Source organism: Salmo trutta, chromosome 14 (assembly GCF_901001165.1).
Source record: "Salmo trutta chromosome 14, fSalTru1.1, whole genome shotgun sequence".
Lineage (NCBI taxonomy): Eukaryota > Metazoa > Chordata > Actinopteri > Salmoniformes > Salmonidae > Salmo > Salmo trutta.
Genome location: NC_042970.1, coordinates 60,412,125 through 60,439,601, shown reverse-complemented (window position 1 = coordinate 60,439,601; position 27,477 = coordinate 60,412,125). Strand labels below are relative to the sequence as shown.

At 41.2% G+C, this 27,477-nt stretch overlaps 2 protein-coding genes across 4 annotated transcripts in view; both read left to right on the top strand.

Annotated features, from left to right (window-relative positions):
* LOC115208513 (phosphofurin acidic cluster sorting protein 2) overlaps positions 1-17,156 on the top strand; it is a 110,955-nt gene extending 93,799 nt beyond the window's left edge. Inside the window, exons 18-25 of one of the 2 annotated variants that reach the window (XM_029776638.1) lie at positions 1,680-1,782; positions 2,345-2,377; positions 4,968-5,010; positions 8,292-8,334; positions 8,630-8,768; positions 9,474-9,697; positions 9,992-10,105; positions 16,709-17,156. In XM_029776638.1, coding sequence (XP_029632498.1) covers positions 1,680-1,782; positions 2,345-2,377; positions 4,968-5,010; positions 8,292-8,334; positions 8,630-8,768; positions 9,474-9,697; positions 9,992-10,105; positions 16,709-16,827 — 818 coding nt within the window. In that variant the 3' untranslated portion in view covers positions 16,828-17,156. The remainder of the gene's footprint in view (positions 1-1,679; positions 1,783-2,344; positions 2,378-4,967; positions 5,011-8,291; positions 8,335-8,629; positions 8,769-9,473; positions 9,698-9,991; positions 10,106-16,708) is intronic. The other variant, XM_029776639.1, reaches the window with a different exon arrangement.
* Positions 17,157-26,849: 9,693 nt separating this feature from the next.
* Positions 26,850-27,477, top strand: part of LOC115208512 (kinesin light chain 1) — a 34,279-nt gene continuing 33,651 nt past the window's right edge. For both annotated transcript variants that reach the window (XM_029776636.1, XM_029776637.1), the window contains exon 1: positions 26,850-27,145. The gene's annotated coding sequence lies outside the window, so the exon portion shown is untranslated. The remainder of the gene's footprint in view (positions 27,146-27,477) is intronic.

The following is a 27,477-nucleotide window of genomic DNA, read 5'->3' as shown; positions in this document are numbered from 1 at the left end:
CATCTTGATGCATGTGGGGACAGCAGACTGGAACGGGGAGAGATTGAATATGTCGGTAAACACACCAGCCAGCTGGTCTGCGCATGCTCTGAGGACGCGGCTATGGATGCCGTCTGGGCCTGAAGTCTAGTGAAGGTTAACACGTTTAAATGTCTTACTCACGTCGGCCACGGAGAAGGAGAGCCCATAGTCCTTGGTTGTGGGCCGCGTCGGTGGCACTGTGTTACGTGCTGACCACACCACTCGCGTCAATGCACTGCAAATCTGGCCTCTCCCATCTCCTCATTGGTTTTAGCTTGTCCGGAAGCAAGACATCGGTGTCTGCGACATGGCTGGTTTTCCTTTTGTAGTCTGTGATTGTCTGTAGACCCTGCCACGTATGTCTTGTGTCCGAGCCGTTGAATTGCGACACCACTTTGTCTCTACACTGACATTTTGATTTCCATGTGGAGGGAATGACTACTCTGTTTGTATTCTGCCATATTCCCAGACACCTTGCCGTGTTTAAATGCAGTGGTTCGGGCTTTCAGTTTTGCACGAATACTGCCATCTATCCACGGTTTCTGGTTAGGGGTATATTTTAATAGTCACAGTGGGTACAACATCTCCTATAAACTTCCTGATAAAGGCAGTTACCTTTTCAGTATATTCGCCAATATTATTCCCCGAAGCTACCCGGAACATATCCCAGTCCGCGTGATCAAAACAATCTTGAAGCGTGGATTCCGATTGGTCAGACCAGCATTGAATAGTCCTTAGCACGGGTACTTCCTGTTTGAGTTTCTGCCTATAGGAAAGGAGGATCAAAATGGAGCCGTGGTCAGATTTGCCGAAAGGAATTGTCAGGTATGCGTAAGTGGCTGCAAGGGAGTCAGGCGCAGGAGAGCAGGTATTTGGTAGCACACAGAGCCTTTTATTCAGGCGAACCAAAAGCACACGCACAATGAACACGAAATACAAAACGGGTATATATAACCCAGCGCAACCAAACTAACGTGCGCATACATCAACACAGATAAACAGTACCACACAAAGACATGGGGGAAACAGAGGGTTAAATACACAACACATAATGAGGGACAATGAGAACCAGGTGTGTGGAAAAATGAGACAAAACAAATGGAAAATGAAAAATGGATCGGCAATGGCTAGAAGGCCGGTGACGTCGACCGCCGAACACCGCCCGAACAAGGAGAGGCATCGACTTCGGTAGAAGTCGTGACAGGAATGCAGGGGAGGGCCTTGAATGCATCCCGGATGTTGGAGTAACAGTGGTCTAGTGTTTTAGCAGCACGAGTACTACAGTCGATATGCTGATAAAATTTAGGCATCCTTTTCTTCAAATTTGCTTAAGTCTTTCTAAATGTTCTTAAAATGTAGTAGTTTGTTATAATTATAATATTGTATTTATTTATTAAAAACATGATTACAAAATATATAAGTTATTATTTATGTACAGGGTATTCATAGCAGGAAGTTTTACCGAATACTTCTTTAAGTGTAATATGCTCACATACACACAATATTAGTATATTATGATTCTTCTACTGTTGCATTACTGTAGGTGTTGAATGATAATACAATACATTAATAATAAAATAATAGTAATACATGGGATTTAAAAAGGGTGTAAAAACAAAAACATGATAGGTTGTGCCCTCCACTTTGGGTTTCCCAAGACAACATTGATGTGGCAGGCCGTGTGTCTCAGTACCTGGCTGGGGCCAGCGTCTCACACCAGTGTCCCATCTCTGAGGCCATGCTCACCTACAAACAGAAAAGGTAAGGTGTGTGTGTGTGTGTGTGTGTGTGTGTGTGTGTGTGTGTGTGTGTGTGTGTGTGTGCAAGCGAACGTGTGCATGCATGTGAGTGCAGCATGAATGGGGGATATTTAACGGTGTGTGTGTGCCCATGCACGCGTGTGCATGTGTGCGTGTGTTTATGAAATGTCTGGTAAAATGTAGATATTATGTATGTAGATAGTTTTGTGTGCTATTATTCTATTCTGCTATTAAACTATATTTGCATTATCTATTGTATAGCAAGTGCTCCCTCTACACTTCAGATTATTCAATTTAGTGGCTACTTTCTCAGAAATTTATTTTTGGGTAAAGCAACACCAGTATTGCTAATTTCAACCACATTCAATGACATTCATCGACAACATTCGCTTATTCAAATGAACACCAACAGAATATCAACATGTCGACTCCACTTTGACAGCACATATTTTGCGACAGTTGACTCATACAGAAGTCATGAACTCATGAAGAAAGAACAACAACGACTTGTACCATTTTACCACACTGAGTTTTTCTACCTTTTTCTTTCATTTGCATTCAAGGAAGAGAAGCTTGTATTTTGATTTTTACATCAGGTACCTGGCCGCAGCCTTTCGTTTGACCCCGCCCCCCTGCTGTGTTGCATTTTGTCCACCAATATAACCTGTTGTCTAATGTCTAACCCACCCACACATCACTCGCTGTTCGTCATAACTTCATATCTGGTCTGCATCGACTACCCCTGTATTGATTTGAATGTTTGCATGTCTTACTGTCTTAACCACTTGTTTGTCTGGCTTGGTTGGCTTTTGGTTTGGATTTGGTTTGGATATGTGGATTTTGGATAAGATGCAACCGCATTAAATGTACAGTCAGCAATATGACATCATCATACAGGGTGACTTCCTGCTTACAGAAGTCAACAACAAAAGTCAAATCTGCCAAGGCTGCCATTATTGGATCTTTCCGATGTCGGCATGCCTCAAAGGAGTGCCGAATGTACAAATTGGGAAGAGCCAATAGTGACCGTCTTGGTGGATTGAAACCCTGTTATCGTTGAAATCTGTAATCAGGAAGTCGCCCCGCTGTGTTTGATGATGTCACATTGCTGACTCCACCTTTAAGGTCTCCCACGTACTTTGCTCTTTAAAGTTGGGAACGTTAGGGCAAACTTGAAGCAATGAGATCTAAGAGAGAAAGGTTGACATTAATGTGTTCTTTCCTATTACCTCAGAGAGAGAAAGAGATGTGGAGGAGATCAGGAAAGAGGGGATGAAACAAGATTAAAAATGAGGAGGAGGATGAGTGTAAAGAAGGAGAGATGACAGTGGAGATCTAATTATGTGGTTTGAAGAGATGGAAGGAGGGAGGGAGGAAGAAAGAGTGGATAGTGCGGCGGTAGAGAACACCAGCCACGTGACACTCTCGCTCACACACACAATACACCTGCGTGTTTTTTGTTTTTTTGAGTGAGCGTTATTTTCAAATCTCTGCTCAGATGTCACTGTTGACCCACCTCAGAAACAATTCTGGCCTTTAAGAGTGTAATGACATACACACACACTTTATATCCACCAGGGAGGATGAGCACGTAAACATTTAAAGGTCACCTTAACAATTACCAGGCGTATAAAAGGCGCAGTGCACTGTACTATAGGCACGAAGGGTGACTTTTGATTGGCTAATCCCGGTCTCTCCCAGTCTCCTCTTGGTGACAGGGACAGAGTCCACTGAGCATTGTCACAACATGAAAAGAGCCGATCGAGTCCGAACTCTGCAGAGAGGAGTAATGCTTTCATCTATCATGTGTTTTCAGATCAGTGCCATTGAAGAACAGGAGACCAGGAGAGGAAGCCGTGTTAGAATATTGAGACGCACTTGAAGATTATCCTAGATCAGGGCTCTACAACAATGTTCCTGTACTGTTTTTGCTCCAACCCCAATTATAACTAAACTGATTCATCAACCATCTAATTATTAGAATCAGGTGCGCTAGCTAAGAGTTAGAGTGAAAATCTACAGGATCGTAGCTCTCCAGGAACAGGGTTGGAGAGCCCTGTCCTAGATAATATTCTGGTCAGATAGGCAGGGGAAACTACTGTACACCAAGGGCCCGACTGAGTTTGCTCAATGTGCAATGTTTGTACCTACTTGTCTTCTTTCTCTTTGAAAAGCAAGGGTGCAAAGTCTCAAATGTGTATACTCAATATTTTAGTCAATGCTTTTTCCATCTCTAAAAACTCTAGAAAACTCTCAATGCTACTCGAGTGTGTCTCGCGAGGGAGATGAACTTGTTATGCTCTGTTTGTCCTGCCTCTTTGCTGTCCTAACATGTTTTTCTCACAGCTTTTCACCATGCTCTCCAAAAATGCACCTTCTCTGGCCTCATTTTGCAGGTTATTTTGGTTTTGCACCAGCCATATCCATCTTTTTGAGCATATTTTGGGGGATTTGTGAGAAATAGGCAAGGATAGCTTTGGTAAAACGAAGGCAGCACTACCAACTTCACACAGAAGTAGTTGACTAGGACCGAACATATGAAATATGCTAACAGTACTTTAACCCTCTGTCTATTAAGCAACCCTTTACAAATACAGGGGCGAATCCTAACTTCCACTTAAGTCAACTTTTAGCTTATTCTCCCATTGTCATCAATGAATGACTAAGTGAAAATGTACCTAAATGGAAGTTAGGATTTGCCCCACAATATATAGTGGATGTGCATGGCGCTGGTCCTCGAGTGCCATAGTTCTGTAGATATTCATCCTTGTTAATTTTCGGCTGTTGATTTTTTTTGTTTGCCGATCAGTAACCTCAAGTACTGAGAAACCAAAACCAGTGGGATTGCAGAACTCACCCTGTATATTAGGTTCACATTCAATGTCACCAACAATTTTAGCCCCCTCACTCACTCCACCCCTCCTCCACTGCTCACATCACGGCAGGCTTACAAAGCACCCGTTTAGGGGTCGGTTGTAAGGAGCGTTCCCTGGCATTCCCATCACGGCATGACCTTCGTTCCCAAATTGTTCTGGGTTTTCCAGAACCACTTAGCCACACACACAAACTCATTCTTCCTTCAGACCATCACACCACCACATCCAAAACAGGGAGTGTGTTGATCCTGGAGCGTTGTGTTAACGCAAGACTAACATTATTATTTGTTACCCATTCTCTCTCCCTCAGCCCTGACGAGGACTCCTGTCAGAAGTTTGTGCCATTTATTGGGGTAAGAATATTCACTAGCAACTAAATACTGTGAGTGTTATCTTTGAGCGCTCATCTCCAATTAGACTGACAATTATCTGTCATTTATTTGAAGCTGTCACGATAATGCACAATGAGCACATATTTTTCTTTGTAGCTGCTTTATTGAGGAAAGTTTTACTTTCCTGGCATATGTTGATGACTGGGAAATGTTTGATTTTTACTTCCACTATATATGCAAAAGTATATGGTCATACCTTCAAATTAGTGGATTCAGCTATTTCAGCCACACCCTTTGCTGACAGGTGTATACAATTCAAGCACACAACCATGCAATCTCCATAGACAAACATTGTCAGTAGAATGGCCTTACTGAAGAGCTCAGTGACTTTCAACGTGGCACCGTCATAGGATGCCACCTTTCCAACAAGTCAGTTTGTCAATTTCTACCCTGCTAGACCTGCCCTGGTCAACTGTAAGTGCTGTTATTGTGAAGTAGAAACATCTAGGAGCAACAACGGTTCACCCGCGAAGTGGTAGGCCACACATTTACATTTATTTTTTTACATTTACGTCATTTAGCAGACGCTCTTATCCAGAGCGACTTACAAATTGGTGCATTCACCTTAAGATATCCAGTGGAACAAACACTTTACAATAGTACATCTATATCTTTTTTGGGGGAGGGGGGGAGTTAGAAGGATTACTATATCCTATCCCAGGTATTCCTTAAAGAGGTGGGGTTTCAGGTGTCTACAGAAGGTGGTGATTGACTCCGCTGTCCTGGCGTCGTGAGGGAGCTTGTTCCACCATTGGCGTGCCAGAGCAGTGAACAGTTTTCACTGGGCTGACCGGGAACTGTGCTTCCGCAGAGGTAGGGGGGCCAGCAGGCCAGAGGTGGATGAACGCAGTGCCCTTGTTTGGGTGTAGGGCCTGATCAGAGCCTGAAGGTACGGAGGTGTCGTTCCCCTCACAGCTCCGTAGGCAAGCACCATGGTCTTGTAGCAGAGCTCATAGAATGGAACCACCGAGTGCTGAAGCGCGTTGCGCGTAAAAATCGTCTGCCCTCTGGAAGCAACGTTAGCACAAGAACTGTTCGTCGGGAGCTTCATGAAATGGGTTTCCATGGCCGAGCAGCCACACACAAACCTAAGATCACTATGTGCAATGCCAAGCGTTAGCTGGAGTTGGACTCTGGAGCAGTGGAAATGCGTTCTCTGGAGTGATGAATCACCCTTCGCCATCTGGCAGTTGACAGATGAATCTGGGTTTAGCAGATGCCAGGAGAACGCTACCATAGTGCCAACTGTAAAGTTTGGTGGAGGAGGAATAATGGTCTCGGGCTGTTTTACCTGGTTCAGGCTAGGCCCCTTAGTTCCAGTGAAGGGAAATCTTAACTGTACAGCATACAATGACATTGTAGACGATTCTGTGCTTCCAACTTTGTGGCAACAGTTGGGGGTAAAGGCCCTTTCCTGTTTTAACATGACAATGCCGTTGTGCAGAAAGCAAGGTCCATACAGAAATAGTTTATCGAGATCGGTGTGGAAGAACTTGACTGGCCTGCACAGAGCCCTGACCCCAACCCCATCGAACACCTTTAACATCTGCTAACCATGTGTATGTGACCAATAAAATTTGATTTGATTTGGATGAATTGGAACGGCGACTGCGAGCCAGGCCTAATTGCCCAACACCAGTGCCCGACCTCACTAATGCACGAATGAGATTTTCGATGAGCAGGTGTCCACACACTTTTGGTCATGTATTGTACCTTGGTTAAATGTACTGACTGTACGTCGCTCTGGATAAGAGTGTCTGTTAAAACTTCTTATGGCTTGAATCCCGTTAGCGGGATCGATATGACAACAGCCAGTGAAAGTGCAGGGCGCCAAATTCAAAACAACAAAAATCTCATAATTACAATTCCTCAAACATACAAGTATTATACACCATTTTAAAGCTGTACTTTTTGTTAATCCAGCCACAGTGTCTGATTTTAAAAAGGCTTTACAGCAAAAGCAAACCATATGATTATGTTAGGTCAGTGCCTATACACAAAAAAACACAGCCATTTTCCAGCCAAAGAGAGGAGTCACAAAAAGCAGAAATAGAGATAAAATGAATCACTAACCTTTGATGATCTTCATCAGATGACACTCATATGACTTCATGTTACACAATACATGTATGTTTTGTTCGATAAAGTTCATATTTATATCCAAACATCTCAGTTTACATTGGCGCGTTACGTTCAGTAATGTTTTGCTTCATCCGGTGATTTTGCAGAGAGCCACATCAATTTACAGAAATACTCATCATAAATGTTGATGAAAATACAAGTGTTATGCATAGGATTATAGATACACTTCTCCTTAATGCAACCGCTGTGTCAGATTTCAAAAAAGCTTTACCGAAAAAGCACACCATGCAATAATCTGAGTACAGCGCTCAGACACAAAAACACGCCATACAATATATCTGCCATGTTGGAGTCAACAATAGTCAGAAATAGCATTAGAAATATTCACTTACCTTTGATGATCTTCATCAGAATGCACTCCCAGAAATCCCAGTTCAACAATACATGTTTGTTTTGTTCGATAAAGTCCATCCTTTATGTCCAAAAACTCCTTTTTGTTCGCGCTTTCTTTTCACAAATCCAAATTCACGATGCGCAGGTCAGACGAAAACTCAAAAAATCCCATTATAGTTCATAGAAACATGTCAAATGATGTATAGAATCAATCTTTAGGATGTTTTTATCGTAAATCTGCAATAAAGTTTCAACCGGAGAAATCCTTTGTCTTCAGAAATGCAATGGAACTGAGCTACCTCTCACGTGAGTGCGCATGGCTGAGGCTCATGCCCTGCTGGCAGCCCTCTCACTCAATGAGCTCTTATTCATCCCCACTTCACAGTAGAAGCCTCAAACAAGGTTCTAAAGACTGTTGACATCTAGTGGAAGCCTTAGGAAGTGCAAAATGACCCCACAGACACTGTAGTTTGGATAGGCAATCACTTGAAAAACTACAAACCACTTCCTGTTTGGATTTTTTCTCAGGTTTTTGCCTGCCATATAAGTTCTGTTATACTCGAAGACATAATTCAAACAGTTTTAGAAACTTCAGAGTGTTTTCTATCCAAATGTACTAATAATATGCATATCTTAGTTTCTGGGCGTGAGTAGCAGGCAGTTTACTCTGGGCACGTCAGTCATCCAAGCTACTCAATACTGCCACCATCCATAAGAAGTTAAATGTCCAAAATGTAAATCTCAATCTGGGTTTTTGTCCCCCTCAGCTGGTGAAAGTGGGCATCGTTGAGCACAACCTCTCAACCTCAAGTAAGACATCCTACTCTTTATTTTCCTTTGACCATACGTTTTCTTTGTCTTGTTTGGTAATCCTTTGTTTTGAATGAGATGGAAGGAAGAAGGGAAGACAGAGAGAAGGGGCCCAGCGGGCAAAATACTGTATGTATGATGTCTTAATCATGTAATATTTTGCCTGAGTGGTTTTCTGGTTAAAAGGCATCATATAACTAGATTACAACCAGGTAAAGCAACTTTTTTTTAGATAACCAGATAAAGATGTTTTTTTTTTTTTTTAAGACGTTAACAAATCCTCCCTAATCCTCAGTGGACTCTGATGATGCTGTGATGGGGAGCATCAATATGCTGGCCTCCCCTCCCCCCCAGCCGGGACCAACCTACATGAAGGACCAGACCTGCACCCCGCCCCCCTCCCCCTCCGTCTCAGCCACCCTCGCTGGAGCCGGGTACGTACTGTACCTTAGCTGTCTTGTTAATTAAGTTATCTTCCCTTCTCTCATAACCATTATTTTATCTGAAGGTCAACCTTATAACTATGGCTACAACCCCCACAGAGGCCCATTGGCCACAGTAGGCAATAAAACAATTTCACAAGGTACAGACCACACCTTCCACATTAACAAGTTTCTTATTATATTTTGGGTTCTGATGGAGTAGAGCAGTTGAACTATGCTCATAAGGCATTTGTAAACTATATATTATTAATTTAATGAGGCATTCGTAAACTATACATTATTAATTTAAAAGGCCAAAGATGGACCAATCTGGAGCGAGTGAGAGAGGATAGCCATCCTTCACCACCCCAGTTTCCCTCCACTCCGCATACTCCCCAGATGAATGACCTTACTCCATCCAGATGTTCCTTGCAGACCAGATGTTGGGTGGGGTGAGGGGAAGGGAAATAACCACTATTCTGTGTTCCGTACTGTCTTTCACTGGAGCTCTACTCTACCCTTTGTCTTCTTCCTTTTCATGACTTGACCTGTAAGTTGTACATAATAAAATAAACTGGCTACAGCCCCACACTGCCACGCACAAGTTCAGATGGTACTAAACCTCGCAGTTTTGGCCTTTTTCTTCCCTTTCATGCCTACAAAACGTTCCTGTTACGTTCCTAAAATGTTTCTCTCCCATATCCCTCCGCCGTGCAGCTCTCCGGTGACAGGCGGGGAGGTGATGGGGCTCCAGGTGGACTACTGGACATGTCACGGCGCCGACAAGAAGAAGGAGGGCGAGAAACGCGACGTGGGCATCAAGAATACCCTGAAGAGCAACTTCCGCTCGCTGCAGGTGTCCCGCATCCCCAACGGGAGCGAGCTGACACCCCCTCCCGGCATGGCCATGACCGTTGTCATGAAGGAGAAGAACAAGAAAGGTGGGTGGCGCTTTACTGAAAGCCAATGGGTTGAATGCGTTATTACCCGCTATAAGCGTTAATGCGATCTTACAACTCATAGCATGTTGTTTTTCTATATGAAAATTTGTGCCTGATGAAGAAGACGTATTTTTCTGGTTGTAATCTAGTTATCTGGCCAAATACAGCAACAACCAGATGTTGTGTTGATGTCGGCATGAAAAAGACGTCTTTACCTTTTACCTTTACATCTTTAGTAAAAACAAATGATCTCTTTACTTCAGTGATGTCCTCTCTCGCTCTTCTCTTTCTCAGTGATATTCCTGAGTAAAAAGCCCAAGGAGAAGGAGGTGGACTCCAAGAGCCAGGTGATCGAGGGCATCAGCAGGCTGATCTGCACTGCCAAACACCAGCACACCATGCTGAGAGGTACAGGCCTGACAAACACACACACACACACACACACGTAAGCATAAACACATACCCACACATAGGGTTGTTGCATTGACCGCCAGAGCTTGACTTGGGCAGGAGCTCACCAGAGCTGAGTACTGGCACATCACATTTTCTGCTGCTTGAGCTCCTATTCCTCTAATAAAAAAATTGCTCAAAAGAATTGTGGAGCTCCTGCACCTACCGTAAATTCCGGACTATAAGCCGCAACTTTTTTCCCAAGCTTTGAACCTCGCGGCTTAAACAATGACGCGGCTAATATATGGATTTTTCCCGCTTTCAATTATTTATTTATTTTTAAAACACATTCTGTGACGTGCTCAGTTTTTTGGCGGCATGAAGCTTTCATTAGACCAATGAAATTGCCGAACGGGTTAAGGTCAAACAACTTTTTTGTTTACTGTTTAGATAAAATCGCGCACTCTCAAACTTCCCATCATTCTGATTACGATAGTCATTTTGTCACCCTCATCATGGCAAAGACACGGAGAAATGCATATGATGCAGCTTTCAAGTTGAAGGCGATTGATCTGGCTGTTGGAAAAGGAAATAGAGCTGCTGCACGGGAGCTTGGTCTTAATGAGTCGATGATAAGACGTTGGAAACAGCAGCGTGAGGAATTGACTCAGTGCAAAAAGACAGCTAAAGCTTACTGCTAATTTTTTATTTTTTGTTACAAGCCGTGTTTCGTTAAAGCCTATTTATTTTTGTTACAAGCCGTGTTTCGTTAAAGCCTGTGTAAAGTTCATTTGTTTCAATGTACCGGTAGGCACCTGCGGCTTATAGACATGTGTGGCTTATTTATGTTCAAAATAATATTATTTTTTTTAATTCAGTGGGTGCGGCTTATATTCAGGTGCGCTTAATAGTCCGGAAATTACGGTAAATATAAAAAGTACCTGCACCTAAAATGAGTACTGGCACCTACCTATTTCAGTCCAAGTCAAGCACTGGTGACCGTATTACCGTCACACCTGCAGTCATGAGTCTTGACCGCAGTCAAATTCCACGTGACCGTTGAGTCACAGTAATCTCCTCTGGAGATTGTGATAGTAGTAGTACCCAACTCGCTAACGACCATCAGGTCCTAATGGCCTGTTACTCAGGGCTCTATTGTCCCTCTAACCATTCTGACGTCAATGCAAATAAAAAATGAAAATCACATCAAACACTTATCATCAAAACAGTATCGTGTTTTTAGAACTCACCTCAGTGTGATGATCAATTTAAAGAAAGAAGTTCAACAGCAGGTTGAACCTGAGTGTAAAACATGGTTGTTGTGGATGTTGTTTCAAAGTCTAACATAACGAAATGGACAGCACTTTCTAAGGTGATGATTCATTCAAAACACTCATACACATATTAGAGCACATGATTGTGCCATACAATACATAGCCTACCGCAAAGGCCTATTACGCACGGCAAAAAAATATATAAAAACATTGATTTAAGATGTCTTTGTAATTGGTCTCACCTATACTCCAAAATTAAACAAATTCTAGTAATCTCCTTTGAATGTAGACTTTATTATTGTGCATTATTATGCATACTGGATGGTCTGGTTACTTTACCTTATGCTACGCTCCAAACTTTCTATCCATGAGTCTGGGAGAGAACGTATAGGTCTAGGCGATGCTGTTGGTTCATTGGTTGTGCAGGGCGGCACACAGAGTTATCCTACAATTATAGTGAATTTGTATTTGAATTTGAATAGCCTAGTAATAGGAAATGTTTTATATTTTCATAATTAATAGGCTGACACGTTACCTTTAGCTACAGAATCACCACCGTGCTTTTCCATCTCTTCTCTCTCCTTCATTCCTTTCTCGAGCGTGCAGAGGGCTGTCAACAGTTTAAATGAAATATGTTTCGTTGTGAAAACATGTTGCTATCAATGTACCCAAATTAAGCACTGTGTTTCCCAAAATAAACACTGGGTAGCTGCAGAAACAGGGTTGGAGAGCCCATGGCATGCAGAGTTTTGGCGGAATATCACCTGTCACGCAGCGAGAGGCTACATGCTCCTCAAATAGTGGTTGATGCATGGTGGGATATACAGTACCAGTCAAACGTTTGGACACACCTACTCATTCCAGGGCATTTTCTTTATTTTTACTATTTTCTACATTGTAGAATAATAGTGAAAACATAAACTATGAAATAACACATATGGAATCATGTAGTAACCAAAAAAGTGTTCTACAAATCAAAATATATTTTATATTTGAGATTCTTCAAATTAGCCACCTGTTAGTAGTTGATGTTCCTCTTCAATAACACAAACCCCAAAGCAAATCAGGGGAGGAAAATAGGTTTATTGAAAGAGAACAAATCATGCGGGGAGGTAGATGGTAGATGTTCATCCTCCCCTGTCCTCAGTGATTCTCTCCTGTGATTCTCTCCACAGAACAAAGGGACAGGATGTAGTTTTATAACCCAGCTTTAGCCTGTGGTTGACCAATTAGAATTCCTTGCAATAAAACTGGGCCAATGGCCAAATAATCAGTATCATATTTCAGGCTCAATGCCTAGACAAATTCCTCCCATGTCTCTGACCCATAGATCAATAATTCTCTCTTACAGAAAAAACACTATTTCCATTGATCGTTAGTACTCTCTTGACCTCTCATCCTCTGCATTGTGTATTTATCTTCGAAATATTCTTACACACCCTTTGCCTTGATGACAGCTTTGCACACTCTTGGTATTCTCTCAACCACCATGAGGTACTGACCTGGCATGCATTTAAATTAACCTCTTACATCTAGACGTTCCGCTAGCGCAACACCTGCTCCAATATCCAATGATAGGCGTGGCGCGAATGACAAATTCCTCAAAAATACAAAAACTTCAATTTTTCAAACATATGACTATTTTACAGCATTTTAAAGACAAGACTCTCCTTTATCTAACCACACTGTCCGATTTCAAAAAGGCTTTACAGCGAAAGCAAAACATTAGATTATGTCAGCAGAGTACCCAGCCAGAAATAATCAGACACCCATTTTTCAAGCTAGCATATAATGTCACAAAAAACAAAACCACAGCTAAATGCAGCACTAACCTTTGATGATCTTCATCAGATGACAACCATAGGACATTATGTTATACAATGCATGCATGCTTTGTTCAATCAAGTTCATATTTATATCAAAAACCAGCTTTTTTACATTAGCATGTGACGTTCAGAACTAGCATACCCCCCGCAAACTTCCGGTGAATTTACTAAATTACTCACGCTAAACGTTCACAAAAAACGTAACAATTATTTTAAGAATTATAGATACAGAACTCCTCTATGCACTCGATATGTCCGATTTTAAAATAGCTTTTCGGTGAAAGCACATTTTGCAATATTCTGAGTAGATAGCCCAGCCATCACGGCTAGCTATTTTGACACCCACCAAGTTTAGCCCTGACCAAACTCCGATTTACTATTAGAAAAGTTTGATTACCTTTGGTGTTCTTCGGCAGAATGCACTCCCAGGACTGCTACTTCAATAACAAATGTTGGTTTGGTTCAAAATAATCCATAGTTATATCCAAACAGAGGCGTTTTGTTTGTGCGTTCAAGACACTATCCGAAGTGTAAATAAGGGTCATGCGCACGACGCATTTCGTGACAAAAGATTTCTAAATATTTCATTACCGTACTTCGAAGCATGTCAACCGCTGTTTAAAATCAATTTTTATGCCATTTTTCTCGTAAAAAAGCGATAATATTCCGACCGGGAAAGCGTGTGTATGTACAAAGAGAGAGAAAATAAAAGCATGGGATCCCCTCGTGCACGAGCCTGAGTCTCATAGTACTGTTACTGGCCACTATCCAAACATGCTAATGTTTTTCAGCCAGAGCCTGCAAAGCCACGATTCAGCTTTTTGCCGCCTTCTGAGAGCCTATGGGAGCCGTAGGAAGTGTCACGTAACAGCAGAGATCCCCTGTTTTGGATAGAGATAATCAAGAAGTTCAAGAAATGGTCAGACAGGGTACTTCCTGTAAAGAATCTTCTCAGGTTTTGGCCTGCCAAATTAGTTCTGTTATACTCACAGACACCATTCAAACAGTTTTAGAAACTTTGGAGTGTTTTCTATCCAAAGTTAATAATTATATGCATATTATAGTTTCTGGGCAGGAGCAATAATCAGATTAAATCGGGTACGTTTTTTATCCGGCCGTGAAAATACTGCCCCCTAGCCATAACAGGTTAACAGGTGTGCCTTGTTAAAAGTTAATTTGTGTTTTTTTTTTTTTTTTTTTACTTAATGTTGTTGTTGTGACAAGGTAAGGGTGGTATACAGAAGTTGGCTCTATTTGGTAAAAGACCAAGTCCATATTATGGTAAGAACAGCTCAAATAAGCAAAGAGAAATGACAGTCCATCATTACTTTAAGACATGAAGGTCAGTCAATCCAGACATTTTCCAAGAAAGTTTCTTCAAGTGCAGTCCAAAAACCATAAAGTGCCACAGGAAAGAAAGACCCAGAATCACCTCTGCTGCAGAGGATAAGTTCATTAGAGTTACCAGCCTCAAATATTGCAGGCCAAATAAATGCTTCACAGAGTTCAAGTAACAGACCCATCTCAACATCAACTGTGCAAAGGAGACTGCGTGAATCAGGCCTTCATGGTTGAATTGCTGCAAAGAAACCACTACTAAAGAACACCAATAAGAAGAGCTTGGGCCAAGAAACATGAGCAATGGACATTAGACCAGTGGAAATCTGGAAATGAGTCCAAATTTGAGATTTTTGGTTCCAACCGCCATGTCTTTGTGAGATGCAGAGTAGGTGAACGGATGATCTCTGCGTGTGTGGTTCCCACCGTGAAGCTTGGAGGAGGAGGTGTGATGGTGTGGGAGTGCTTTGCTGGTGACACTGTCAGTGATTTATTTAGAATTCAAGGCACACTTAACCAGCATGGCTAGCACAGCATTCTGCAGTGATACGCCATCCCATCTGGTTTGCGCTTAGTGGGACTATCAATTGTTTTCAACAGGACAATGACCCAACACAGCTCCAGGCTGTGTAAGAGCTATTTGACCAAGAAGGAGAGTGATGGAGTGCAGCATCAGATGACCTGGCCTCCACAATCACCCAACCTCAACCCAATTGAGATGGTTTGGGATGAGTTAGACCACAGCGTGAAGGAAAAGCAGCCAACAGGTGCTCAGCATATGTGAGAACTCCTTCAAGTCTGTTAGAAAAGAATTCCAGGTGAAGCTGGTTGAGAGAATGAGTGTGCAAAGCTGTCATCAAGGCAAAGGGTGGCTACTTTGAAAAATGTAAAATCTAAAATATATTTTGATTTGTTTAACACTTTCTTGGTTACTACATGATTCCATATGTGTTATTTCATAGTTTTGATGTCTTCACTATTATTTTACAATGTAGAAAATAGTAAAAATAAAGACCCTTGAATGAGTACGTGTGTCCAAAATAAATTTTGACTGGTATTATAAGTCCAGACATTTCGATATGCAATCCCGTGTGAAAGCAGAGTTTTGATGGTTGCCACCAAAAAGAGGAGGATCCCAGCCGCTACTCTATTTATTTCTCAGCTGCTCATATTAAGAACATGCTCCGCTATAAAACCGGAATAGCCTACCCGGCATGATTGAAAAACGAACCGTGGAAAGCGGCCCCATTTACTATTCGAGTGCACTTGATGAGAGAGCAGCGTGTGCAGCCTGAGGCAAGGAACAGAGCGGAAGCTTTTTTTGCAACTTTCTCAAATCATCAATAGTCTATAGTCGCATCATGCAGCCCATATATGTTTTGATTTCTATGACATTCTAAGGTTTGTATCAATACAACTAAAGTAGTCAAATAAATCTAAATCTAGCATATAGGACCTGTTTCAAATGATTACTTTTACGCTCAACATAGCCACTTCATATGCGCACTTGCTCCGGAATAGGAAAAATATCCTGTCTATTTTATTCAGCTAAGTTCAATTATATTCTCCTTACTATAAAATCATATATATAAAATAACGCCACGGGACTTCTATGCATATCTTGTATGCTAAATGAACTAGCCTACAGCCTATGGCATGGCGCATAGCCAGATGACATATATTCTCTTCTTCTGAAATACATTGTCTTTATATAATAATGTTTCCTTCGTTTGCTTTGAATAATGTTTCCTTCAAAATGGATTTATTTTGATGGTGTATATAAAATGTAGATGTTCCGAAGGCGCACATCAGAGGCTTGTATGCGTGGAGGCTAGACGTGTTCATGTTAATTAACGCTCAATTACCGTGAGACCGACAGTAATTAGACAATAAACGGGGCTGACGAAATGTCATGACTGCCACAGCACTACCCAAACACCCCGCTCTGCATCCCTTCAACGCAAGCATGCACCCACATGTTCAATCATACCTGTATACTACATACTTATTCTGTTTTAACACATACTGTAGAGTACGTGCTGAAGACACACACGTAGGTTAATGTGAATTCCCTGAATAGCCTCAATTCAATGAGTCTTTAAGAAATGCAATATCGCCACCAAGTGGTTGAAAATAAAAATAAATTGCGTCTCTCTGCTTTTTCTCTCTCTCCCTCTCCATAGTGTCCATTGACGGCGTGGAGTGGAATGATGTCAAGTTTTTCCAGCTGGCTGCCCAGTGGCCCACTCACGTCAAGCACTTCCCTGTTGGCATCTTCGGCTACACCAAGCCCGCCATGTGACATATCACTGCCACCTAAACCCAAGTATGGGGTAGCTGCAGCCCAATATGGCGACCGGAGTATAGGCGAGTGGGTGTGTCGAAAGGAGTGGGTGAATGGAAAGATAATCAGCTAATTGAGCAGATATGTTGCCGCTCAAGACCGTTTTGCATGGCTGATACGAGTTGATAAGCCGCCGATCAGTGCACCGGTTTTGTATCGAGGTGCCTGCTGACCGGAGGTGCTTCCCACTGGGCAGCTGTGTCAAGTTGTCGCCAGCGGTAGCTAACGTGTCAATTTTTTTCTTCTCTCCTATGATTTCATTTCAAGTAGGACAGAAGCCTACACAAGAAATAACTAATATTGATAACCATCTAGATTTCACATTGATACATACATACAGTCTACTCAATGGGCATGGCATGAAGGGTAACAACGCTTGGACACAGTGTCCTTGCTCCCGCTTGCCAAGCACCATTGTCTCGGCATGGGAAGTAGCTAATTAGTAGCCAATATCAGGGTGACCGTCACAGTGAGCACACGCATACAAGCAGTAGTACACCCATCATCAGTACTTTTAATAAAAAATAAACAATCGTCAGTTTTACAACTTCAAATCTACAGTTATTTATGTTTAACTAACAGCGAAATACAACTCAGACTCATCCTCTGGACGACTCAGACCCAAGTCCAAACTCTCGCAGTACGATAGTTGTGTGGTAAGAACCGGACAAAAAAAACTGCACGATCAAAACCGTCTAACCTGTAACAGAGCGCTTTCAACACATCCACTCCTTTCCACACGCCCATTACTTTCCTTTCGACACATCCACTCCTTTCCACACGCCCATTACTTTCCTTTCGACACATCCACTCGCCTATACGCTGGTCGACAAATTGGGCTGCAGCTACCCCCATCTCCTTAAACCCTGACCCCTGAACAGCCCTTATCATCTCCCATAGAGAGAGATGAGCTGGATTCCATTCTGAAAAATCACTCCCTTCCTTCTGTCCTTTAAAACGAACCTCATCTACCATGAGAGACTGGGGCTGGGTTCAATTCTGAAAAAAATATTCTGTTCCCTTTGGACAGTCCTCATCTTCCATAGAGAGAGACAAGCTGGAATACATTCTGAAAAATCACTCCCTTCCTTTCTGTCCTTTGATATTTGTATTTACTAGGTATTGAGGCTATCACTATGGTAATAGCTCCATGAAGTGAAGATTATAGGTCCTTATATGCTGGTTCCCAATTTTTCAAAATGTAATTATTAGAAATACATTTCTAAGTCTAAGTTTGAAATTAATCCAACTCGTTCAGCTCCGTGGGCTCTCCAAGTTACCAAAGGTAGTGGAGAAGGCTGGGAGTAATCCACCAGATTGGAACCCAGCCAAGGCTGCTCTGACTAAGCAAAAAACGTAAACAAACTCCCTAGTCCTTTTCCTGTGGAAACTGTCCAGTTACAAACCTGTGTTCCCAGTATAAAATGGATGTTGTTGTCAACGTCAAATGTTACTGTTTTATACACCAGCAAAAAAGAAGGAAAAAAACATATTTTGTTAAAAAAATGTATGCTGCCTTTTAAGTATAATAGTGTATATTGTGGTTAGACACTTATAATGGCCACCTGTAATGGCAGCTTTGTTGGCACTTTGTTTTGTTACTATATTATTATTTCTGTGAAATCCTATGTGGGTAAATGTCCTGTATATAATGTAAGAGGATTGAAGGGGTGTGTTGGTGTGTGTTCGCAGTGTGTGCCGGGAGGCAGTGTGTGTTACTGATTTTTAGGGGAAAGGGTGGGATGCTAAGAGAGGAATTGCTGTGAAATTTGCAGAGGAACCCCTCTTGCTATGAAGAGATGTATTTTGTTCTCTTTTTTTATTGAGAAAAGTGACTTACTCAAGTTTTTGATACACTACTTTCTAGCTAGTATACTTGCCTTTTTGATTTAGAAGCACATTGTACGGAAACAGAATAGGGACAATCAGTAACCAAGAAACTTGGCACTGTATAACGGGAGACGTTCATCAGAGAGTGGAATGTATCCTTTGGCGAGTTCAATGCAATGACTTCACTTGTGAATTTGTGAAGAGGGCCCTAGGTGCATGCAAGAATTTCTGGACACAAACGTGTATAGGAGAGAGAAGAATGAGAGAAAGAGAGGGCAAGGAAAGAAGGAAGCAAATGTCTTGTTCCCAGTGCCCTGCTCTAACACACCTGATTAGCCTACTCTCTGCAAAGGGCTCAGCAGTGCAGTTTTCAGTAATACCCTTCTCACACTACTACTGAGTTGACCCAAGCCAAGCTTTACTGTACTGGCCTGGTTAAGCATCCACTATAGTTGCTGGAACTGTGTTCACAATGACCATGTGGGGGGAAAAATACAGTTAAACAGTACAGTTTGGCTTGATACAGTAGTGTGAAAAGGGTAGAAGAATTCCCCAGTTCTTAAACTATTTACCAGTGACTTTGAAGTGTTCTTTTTTCTAACTTTATCCATTCTGAAAGGCAAGAATCCCTTTATAAAACTAGCGTGCCGTATTCAACAATGAACTAATTGCTGTCCACTGTTCTCTGTTTTTATACTTTCTTTAAAGATAGACCCACTCATAACGTTGAGTCAAAAAGGGCCACAGGCTTAATTGGTTTTTAGGGAATTGCCAGGATTTTAATGTCAGCAATGTTGTTGTATTGTGTGTTGATGTTTTTTCATGAGGTGTATTTTCTCATAGGCCTATGAGGGAAATAACGTCCTGTGCCTCTTCAGTCGAGGCTATGCAGGACACCTGGAAGTCAAAGCTTCCTTCCTTAGTTATTTCGCCTCTCTCCATCTTTTGACCTTGTATGTTTGTGACTTGACACGAAAATGCATTTCATTTGGATGAAAGTGTGTTTTGGAGATTTTAAGTGTGTGTCTGTGTGTGCATGCGCTCAGAAGGGGTACTGTGTAACCCCATTTGTCAATATCAACCCTTTGAAAACTGGCTTCTCTTGCGATTAGATACTACATGGATAGTATTACATTTGACGTATTTTTTGTTCATCTTCACCGTGGTAGCTGAGTATTAACAACAGTGTATGTTACCGTATATTTGACCCGTCATGCATTGCTGACGGTCAAGGTGTCTCATGTTTTTGCCTCGGAAAGGGGAAAGGTCTTCGGTCAATCCCACTCATTTGACTGTACAGTGTTCCACTATTTCATGATACAAACAATATACAACAGTATGTGGCCACCCCTTCAAATTAGTGGATTCGGCTATTTCTGCCTCACCCGTTGCTGACAGGTGTATAAAATTGAGCACACAGCCGAGCAATTGCCATAGTCAAACATTGGCAGTAGAATGGCCTTACTGAAGAGCTCAGTGACTTTCAACATGGCACCTTCATAGGATGCCACCTTTCCAACAAGTCATTTCCTTACATTTCTGGCCTGCTAGAGCTGCCCCGGTCAACTGCATATTGATGCCAATGATTTTGGAATGAGACATTCGACGAGCAGGTGACCACATACTTTTGGTCATGTAGTGTATCTATACATAACTGAAACATAAATATGTTCCACTACTTCATAATACATATTTACAGTTGAAGTCGGAAGTTTACAAACACTTAGGTTGGAGTCATTTAAAACTTGTTTTTCAACCACTCCACAAATGTCTTGTTAACTAACTATAGTTTTGGCAAGTCGGTTAGGACATCTACTTTGTGCATGACACAAGTAATTTTTCCAACAACTGTTTACAGACAGATTATTTCACTTATAATTCACTTTTTCACAATTCCAGTGGGTCAGAAGTTTACATACACTAAGTTGACTGTGCCTTTAAACAGCTTGGCAGATTCCATAGAATTATGTCATGGCTTTAGAAGCTTCTGATAGGCTAATTGACATCATTTGAGTCAATTGGAGGTGTACCTGTGGATGTATTTCAAGGCCTACCTTCAAACTCAGTGCCTCTTTGCTTGACATCATGGGAAAATCAAAAGAAATCAGCCAAGACCTCAGAAAAAATTGTAGACCTCCACAAGTCTGGTTCATCCTTGGGAGCTATTTCCAAATGCCTGAAGGTACCACGTTCATCTGTACAAACAATAGTACGCTAGTATAAACACCATGCGACCACGCAGCCGTCATACAATTTGTAAGTCGCTCTGGATAAGAGCGTCTGCTAAATGATGTAAATGTAAATGTAATACCGCTCAGGAAGGAGACGAGTTCTGTCTCCTAGACATGAACGTACTTTGGTGTGAAAAGTGCAAATCAATTGCAGAACAACAGCAAAGAACCTTGTGAAGATGCTGGAGGAAACAGGTACAAAAGTATCTTTATCCACAGTAAAACAAGTCCTATATCGACAAGGAAGAAGCCACTGCTCCAAGCATGGGGGTGGCAGCATCATGTTGTAGGGGTGCTTTGCTGCAGGAGGGGCTGGTGCACTTCACAAGATAGATGGCATCATGAGGAAGGTAAATGATGTTGATATATTGAAACAACATCTCAAGTTATCAGTCAGGAAGTTAAAGATTGGTCGAAAATGGGTCTTCCAAATGGACAATGACCCAAAGCATACTTCCAAAGTTGTGGCAAAATGGCTTAAGGACAACAAAGTCAAAGTATTGGGAGTGGCCATCACAAAGCCCTGATCTCAATCCTATAGAAAATTTGTGTGCCGAACTGAAAAAGCGTGTGCGAGCAAGGAGGCCTACAAACCTGACTCAGTTACACCAGCTCTGTCAGGAGGAATGGGCCAAAATTCACCCAATTTATTGTGGGAAGCTTGTGGAAGGCTACCTGAAACATTTGACCCAAGTTAAACAATTTAAAGGCAATGCTACCAAATACTAATTGAGTGTATGTAAACTTCTGACCCACTGGGACTGTGATGAAAGAATAAAAGTTGAAATAAATAATTCTTCGATTATTCTGACATTTCACATCCTTAAAATAAAGTGGTGATCCTAACTGACCTAAGACTGGGAATTTTTACTAGGATTAAATGTCAGGAATTGTGAAAAACTGAGTTATTGTATTTGGCTAAAGTGTGTATGTAAACTGCCGACTTCAACTGTATATTATAGCACTACTTTTGGGAAGTCAAGCGGCACCAAGTAATACCAAGTAAAACTGGACAGTCAAATAACTCCGACATTGAGCTTTACAGCTCTTTTAAGTATAGTTAAAGTTTGCAGATGTTTTTGCACAAACATTATTTTAAATGATGTGACAGACAGTATTCTTTCTTTTTTAAATGAACCACTAAAGAATACAAGGTAAAAGCTCTTGTTTTTATGATGTCAGTATGTCTTTTTTTTTCATATCAGTTTTAGTTTATTGCAATATTTTTTGTTTTATTTCCATCTTACTCTTTATTAAGTTTTTGTATGGCCATTTTATGATTCTAACCCTTTTTAATAAAAGAGTTGAACTCTTTTGTAAAAAAAAAATTGTTTGGAAATTGGGTTTTGAAGTGTTGTGAGTAAAAACAGGCTATTAAAGGAGTGTTGAGAGAATTTGCATTGTTTTATTACTGTTTCAATTTGGAAAGATACTCATGTTGTCATAATACCATGCACCTATTAACCATACTTAGACCTGTCTTTGCATACAGAACACACACACACAGAATATGAGCCCATACCTGAGGCTGGACAGTGTTACATGGTGTTGGATTCCCCTTACCAACAGCAGATGGCAGAGTCATTGTACACATCTGAATCATGATCTGAATCTTTCAATTTAATGTTAATGAGGTCAGATATTCCACACACCAGAGCTTAATTTCATGTTTGGATTTAATATTAATTAAATCCGATCCAACTTTGGTTGTCAAATAGGAAGCCTTCACCCTCTCTCTCTGCCGTCTGTGCCACTCAGAGGCATGGTCATCTCCTCAAAAGCACAATCAACAATAGCTGACTTGAGCAAGCGTCCAGCCCCACATTCCGTGTCGGACACAGATTCCAAAGAAGGCGAAGGCCGGGATTCAATTTCATCACGCATTGCAGAGCGCTGTCAACAATGCAGCTCTTAAAGGCGTCTATTTGAACCCAGGTCTGCTGACGATAGTCCTCTATTAATACTGTATGGTTCAAATGTTTTGCAGATACGAGCAAGTCTCCAAGATGAACACAAATGGTTTCTAGCAAATTATTTGGTTTTAAATCAAACAAAGTCCCATATCATGCTGTTTGGTACACGACAAAGAATTAACTTCACAGCTGGCAATTTTTTCATTCATGCAAGAGATGGAACAATTGTTGAAAGTGTTGATTTTTAAAAACATATTTGGATTTGTTTGATTAATCTTTTGGAAAGCAAATTAATTATCTAAGAAAAACGATTAATAACCTTGGGTTACTGTACAGATCAAATAACTGTTTTACTGTATCCATTAAAAGACATTAACCCAACTGCTGCTTCCTTTCCTAGACTATGGTATCATCATCTGCATGGTAAAAAAAAAGCCAATTTAACCGATGGTTGAAGGCAAAAGGACAAGAATTTAAGCTAATGTGTTTAAGTGGGTTTACTAAACAAATTCTGCTCGAAGTGAGCTGAAATTGAACAAGCTTGTTGAGTAAAATAAAAATGTATGTTTGCTAAAAAAAAAAAAAAAACACTCAAAACCGCGTTCATCATCATCATCTTATTTCACAGCATGTATTGCAGGTTGATTTTCAGAATTGTTTGTTTCAATACCTGTGTTTTTGCATATACATTGATTTACAGTACCAGTCAAAAGTTTGGACACACCTACTCATTCAAGGGTTTTTCTTTATTTTTACTGTTTTCTACATTGTAGAATAATAGTGAAGACATCAACGCTATTAAATAACACATATGGAATCATGTAGTAACCAAAAAAGTGTTAAATCATTTTAGATTATTCAAAGTAGCCACCCTTTGCCTTGATGTCAGACAGTTTTGCACACGCTTGGTATTCTCTCAATCAGCTTCATTAGGTAGTCACCTCGAATGCATTTCAATGAACAGGTGTGCCTTGATAAAAGTTCATTTGTGGAATTTCTTTCCTTAATGTGTTTGAGCCTATCAGTTGTGTTGTGAAAAGGTAGGGGTGGTATACAGAAGATGGCCCTATTTGGTAAAAGACCTGGTCCATATTATGGCAAGAACAGCTCAAATAAGCAAAGAGAAACAATAGTCCATCCTTACTTTAAGACATGAAGGTCAGTCAATGTGGAACATTTCAAGAACTTTGAAAGTTTCTTCAAGTGCAGTCGCAAAGTCCATCAAGAGCTATGATGAAACTGGCTCTCATGAGGACCTCCATGGGAGAGTAAGAACCAGAGTTACCTCTGCTGCAGTTACCAGCCTCAGAAATTGCAGCCCAAATAAATGCTTCACAGAGTTCAAGTAACAGACACATCTCAACATTAACTGTTCAGAGGAGACTGCATGAATCAGGCCTTCATGGTCAAATTGCTGCAAAGAAACCACTACTAAAGGACAACAATAATAAGAAGAGACTTGCTTGGGCCAAGAAACATGAGCAATGGACATTAGACCAGTGGAAATCTGTCCTTTGGTCTGATGAGTCCAAATTTGAGATTTTTGGTTCCAACCGCTGTGTCTTTGTGAGACGCAGAGTAGGTGAACGGATGATCTCCGCATGTGTGGTTCCCACTGTGAAGCATGGAGGAGGAGGTGTGATGGTGTGGGGGTGCTTTGCTGGTGACACTGTCAGTGATTTATTTGGAATTCAAGGCACACTTAACCAGCATGGTTACCACAGCATTCTGCAGTGGTACGACATCCCATCTGGTTTGCGTTTAGTGGGACTATCATTTGTTTTTCAACAGGACAATGACCCAACACAGCTCCAGGCTGTTTAAGGGCTATTTGACCAAGAAGAAGAGTGATGGAGTGCTGCATCAGATGACCTGGCCTCCATAATCACCCAACCTCAACCCAATTGAGATGGTTTGGGATAAGTTGGACTGCAGAGTGAAGGAAAAGCAGCCGACAAGTGCTCAGCATATGTGGGAAGTCCTTCAAGACTGTTGGAAAAGCATTCCAGGTGAAACTGATTGAGAGAATGCCAAGAGTGTGCAAAGCTGTCAAGGCAAAGGGTGGCTACTTTGAAGAATCCAAAATATGAAAGAAGTTTCCACTTCCCAATAACAGCACTTACAGTTGACTCTAGGAGGGAGTCACAGCTCTTCAGTAAGGCCATTCTACTGCCAATGTTTGGAGAATACATGGCCATGTGCTCGATTTTATACACCTGTCAAAAATCTGTCGTTCTGCCCCTGAGCAAGGCAGTTAACCCACTGTTCCCTGGGCGCTGCGTGTCCACCGTAGCTATCCACTGATGGCGATAGGGGGCGATGAAAAAACAGAATGGGCGAGGGAACGTGAAAATGGCGGGATTCTCAGCAATATCGAGCCGTGATTGACTAATCGACCTTACTGGATTGGGTGTTGATTTTTTACCTTTATTTAACTAAGTCAGATAAGAACAAATTCTTATTTACAATGACGGCCTAGGAGCAGTGGGTTAACTGCCTTGTCGGTTCAGGGATTCGATCTAGCAACCATTTCGGTTACTAGCCCAACGCTCTAACCACTAGGCTAACTGCCACCCCAAACAAATGCATTCGCCGGTTAATACCTAGCATGCTTTCGGTTTGCTAGCAACCACATGTTGAGCCACTCCGGGCGAAGCTAGTGTGGTTTGACAAATTATCGCTGAAAGTGGATCCCATCTGTCAGAGCCATGTAGCTATGTCACAATGGGAAGCCGGGCTATCACGTCTCTAGGCTGCGTTTCAAATAAATAAAAAGATACACCCTCATCCACCTACCCTCGCCAAATGATCGTAAGCACCTCAGCCCTTGTGTTTTTTAATCGCTTTTGTGAGTGTAGAATTATGTTCACTTCGGGCCTGAAACGCCACATAATTCAATTCGCGATGACTGTACATCTTCTAAGAAAAGTCCACCGAAACCATAAACCTCAATGTCAATATGGATAAGTCAACATACATGTGTAAGAAAAAACGAATGTCAAAAGGTTAGAAATTGTGCTACTAATGCACAAACACTTCTTGTAAAAGTAATGATGTTTTTGTTTGGTTGACTTTTGGAAATTGTACCAATAAAACATTTTAATTCTTCAGAAGTTCCAGCTAGGCAGGCTAACGTTAGTTAGCTAATTAATTTGCAAGCTATCATACAGTAGTTGTATATTAATAATTATATAGTTAATATAAGTAGACGTGCAATCATAATTGACTGTAGCGCATTTAAAGCACCCACAAGCTATCGGTGGCTTAAATCAACATCGTCGCGGGATGAATGAGTGACGAATTTCCAGGCAAGGGCGATCCATTTAATGTTGTTCGTCGAGTGATGTGTGGTTTACCCCGCAACTCTTGCCACGTTCAAATGTAGGAGTTTCCTTGTTCCTAATTGTCTTCGTATCATATGATTAAATGCATCACACAATGATTTACTAGAAACTATTGATCTCTTTCCATTTTGAGGACCGTTTGTTTAATACATTTCCTTTAAAGGATTTTTTAAAATAGCCTCTGCTTGGTCCTTTGATTATTATTAGCTAGTCGTGGCTAATGTTAGCTAAATATTTTAGTGGATGTTCAAAGAAAACTGAACCATGGATTAGCTTCTCCCATAGACTACTTTCAGGGTAACGAACCATCTAACATTAAGTTGTGAAATACTGAACTTTTTTTTTTTTTTTACCATATTCGAACATCTGGATTTTTGCTCTTTTTTTTGTTTGGTTAGACCTATTTAGTTATATATGTATTTTTTGTATAACTAGGTTATTAATCAAATCAACACATTTAATGTATTTGCTATGTAGACTAGTTGAAGGCAAGTATCCATTGAAATTAATCAAATAAATGGGGGATTTATTTATCTATATGACCAATGATGTATCTATGGAAATTATGAATTTGGATTTGTTACTCATACACACAGCCTCTGAGCAGCCACGCCCGAAAAATCCTATACATGGCGACGTCATTCAAAAATATTCGCTGTGGATGCTGGGAGATCAATATCCATGGAAGACATTTTGGATTTAAAATAAGCTCCGTTGGCAACACATTTATCATTGCGGTTGCCCTGATATTTATTTAGAATGTACCGTCAAAGAGTTTGTTTGTCAGTTGTCCGCAATAAAATGGCGTCGTTCTTGTAAAAAAAATTCACGCATTTTCCCCGAACCATATCGCCGTGCTGATCTGCGAATTCTGTTGGGATAGGTTTCTTGCTGTTGCATGTACATCGAGAAGGCTCCTATAGTTCCTGGCTGACCTACGAGGAATTAACCAATTTAGGTATGTAACCACATACATATACCAGCATCTGTGTTTTTGTCTTGGCTCACAGAATTCAACACTTTGCATAAGAAAACACATCAGAGAGGCAGTGTGATTGTTCTTGCCTTGTTAACTACACAGCCTAACTATAGACATTAAGTAGCCTCTTGATAACAGTTCTTGTAAAGACCTATTTTATTTATACTGAAAAAAATATAAACGCAACATTGAACAATTTCACTGAGTTACAGTTCATATAAGGAAATCATCCAATTGAAATAAATACATTAGGCCCTAATCTATGGATTTCACATGACTGGGCAGGGGCGCATCCCATTGATTGATGCACG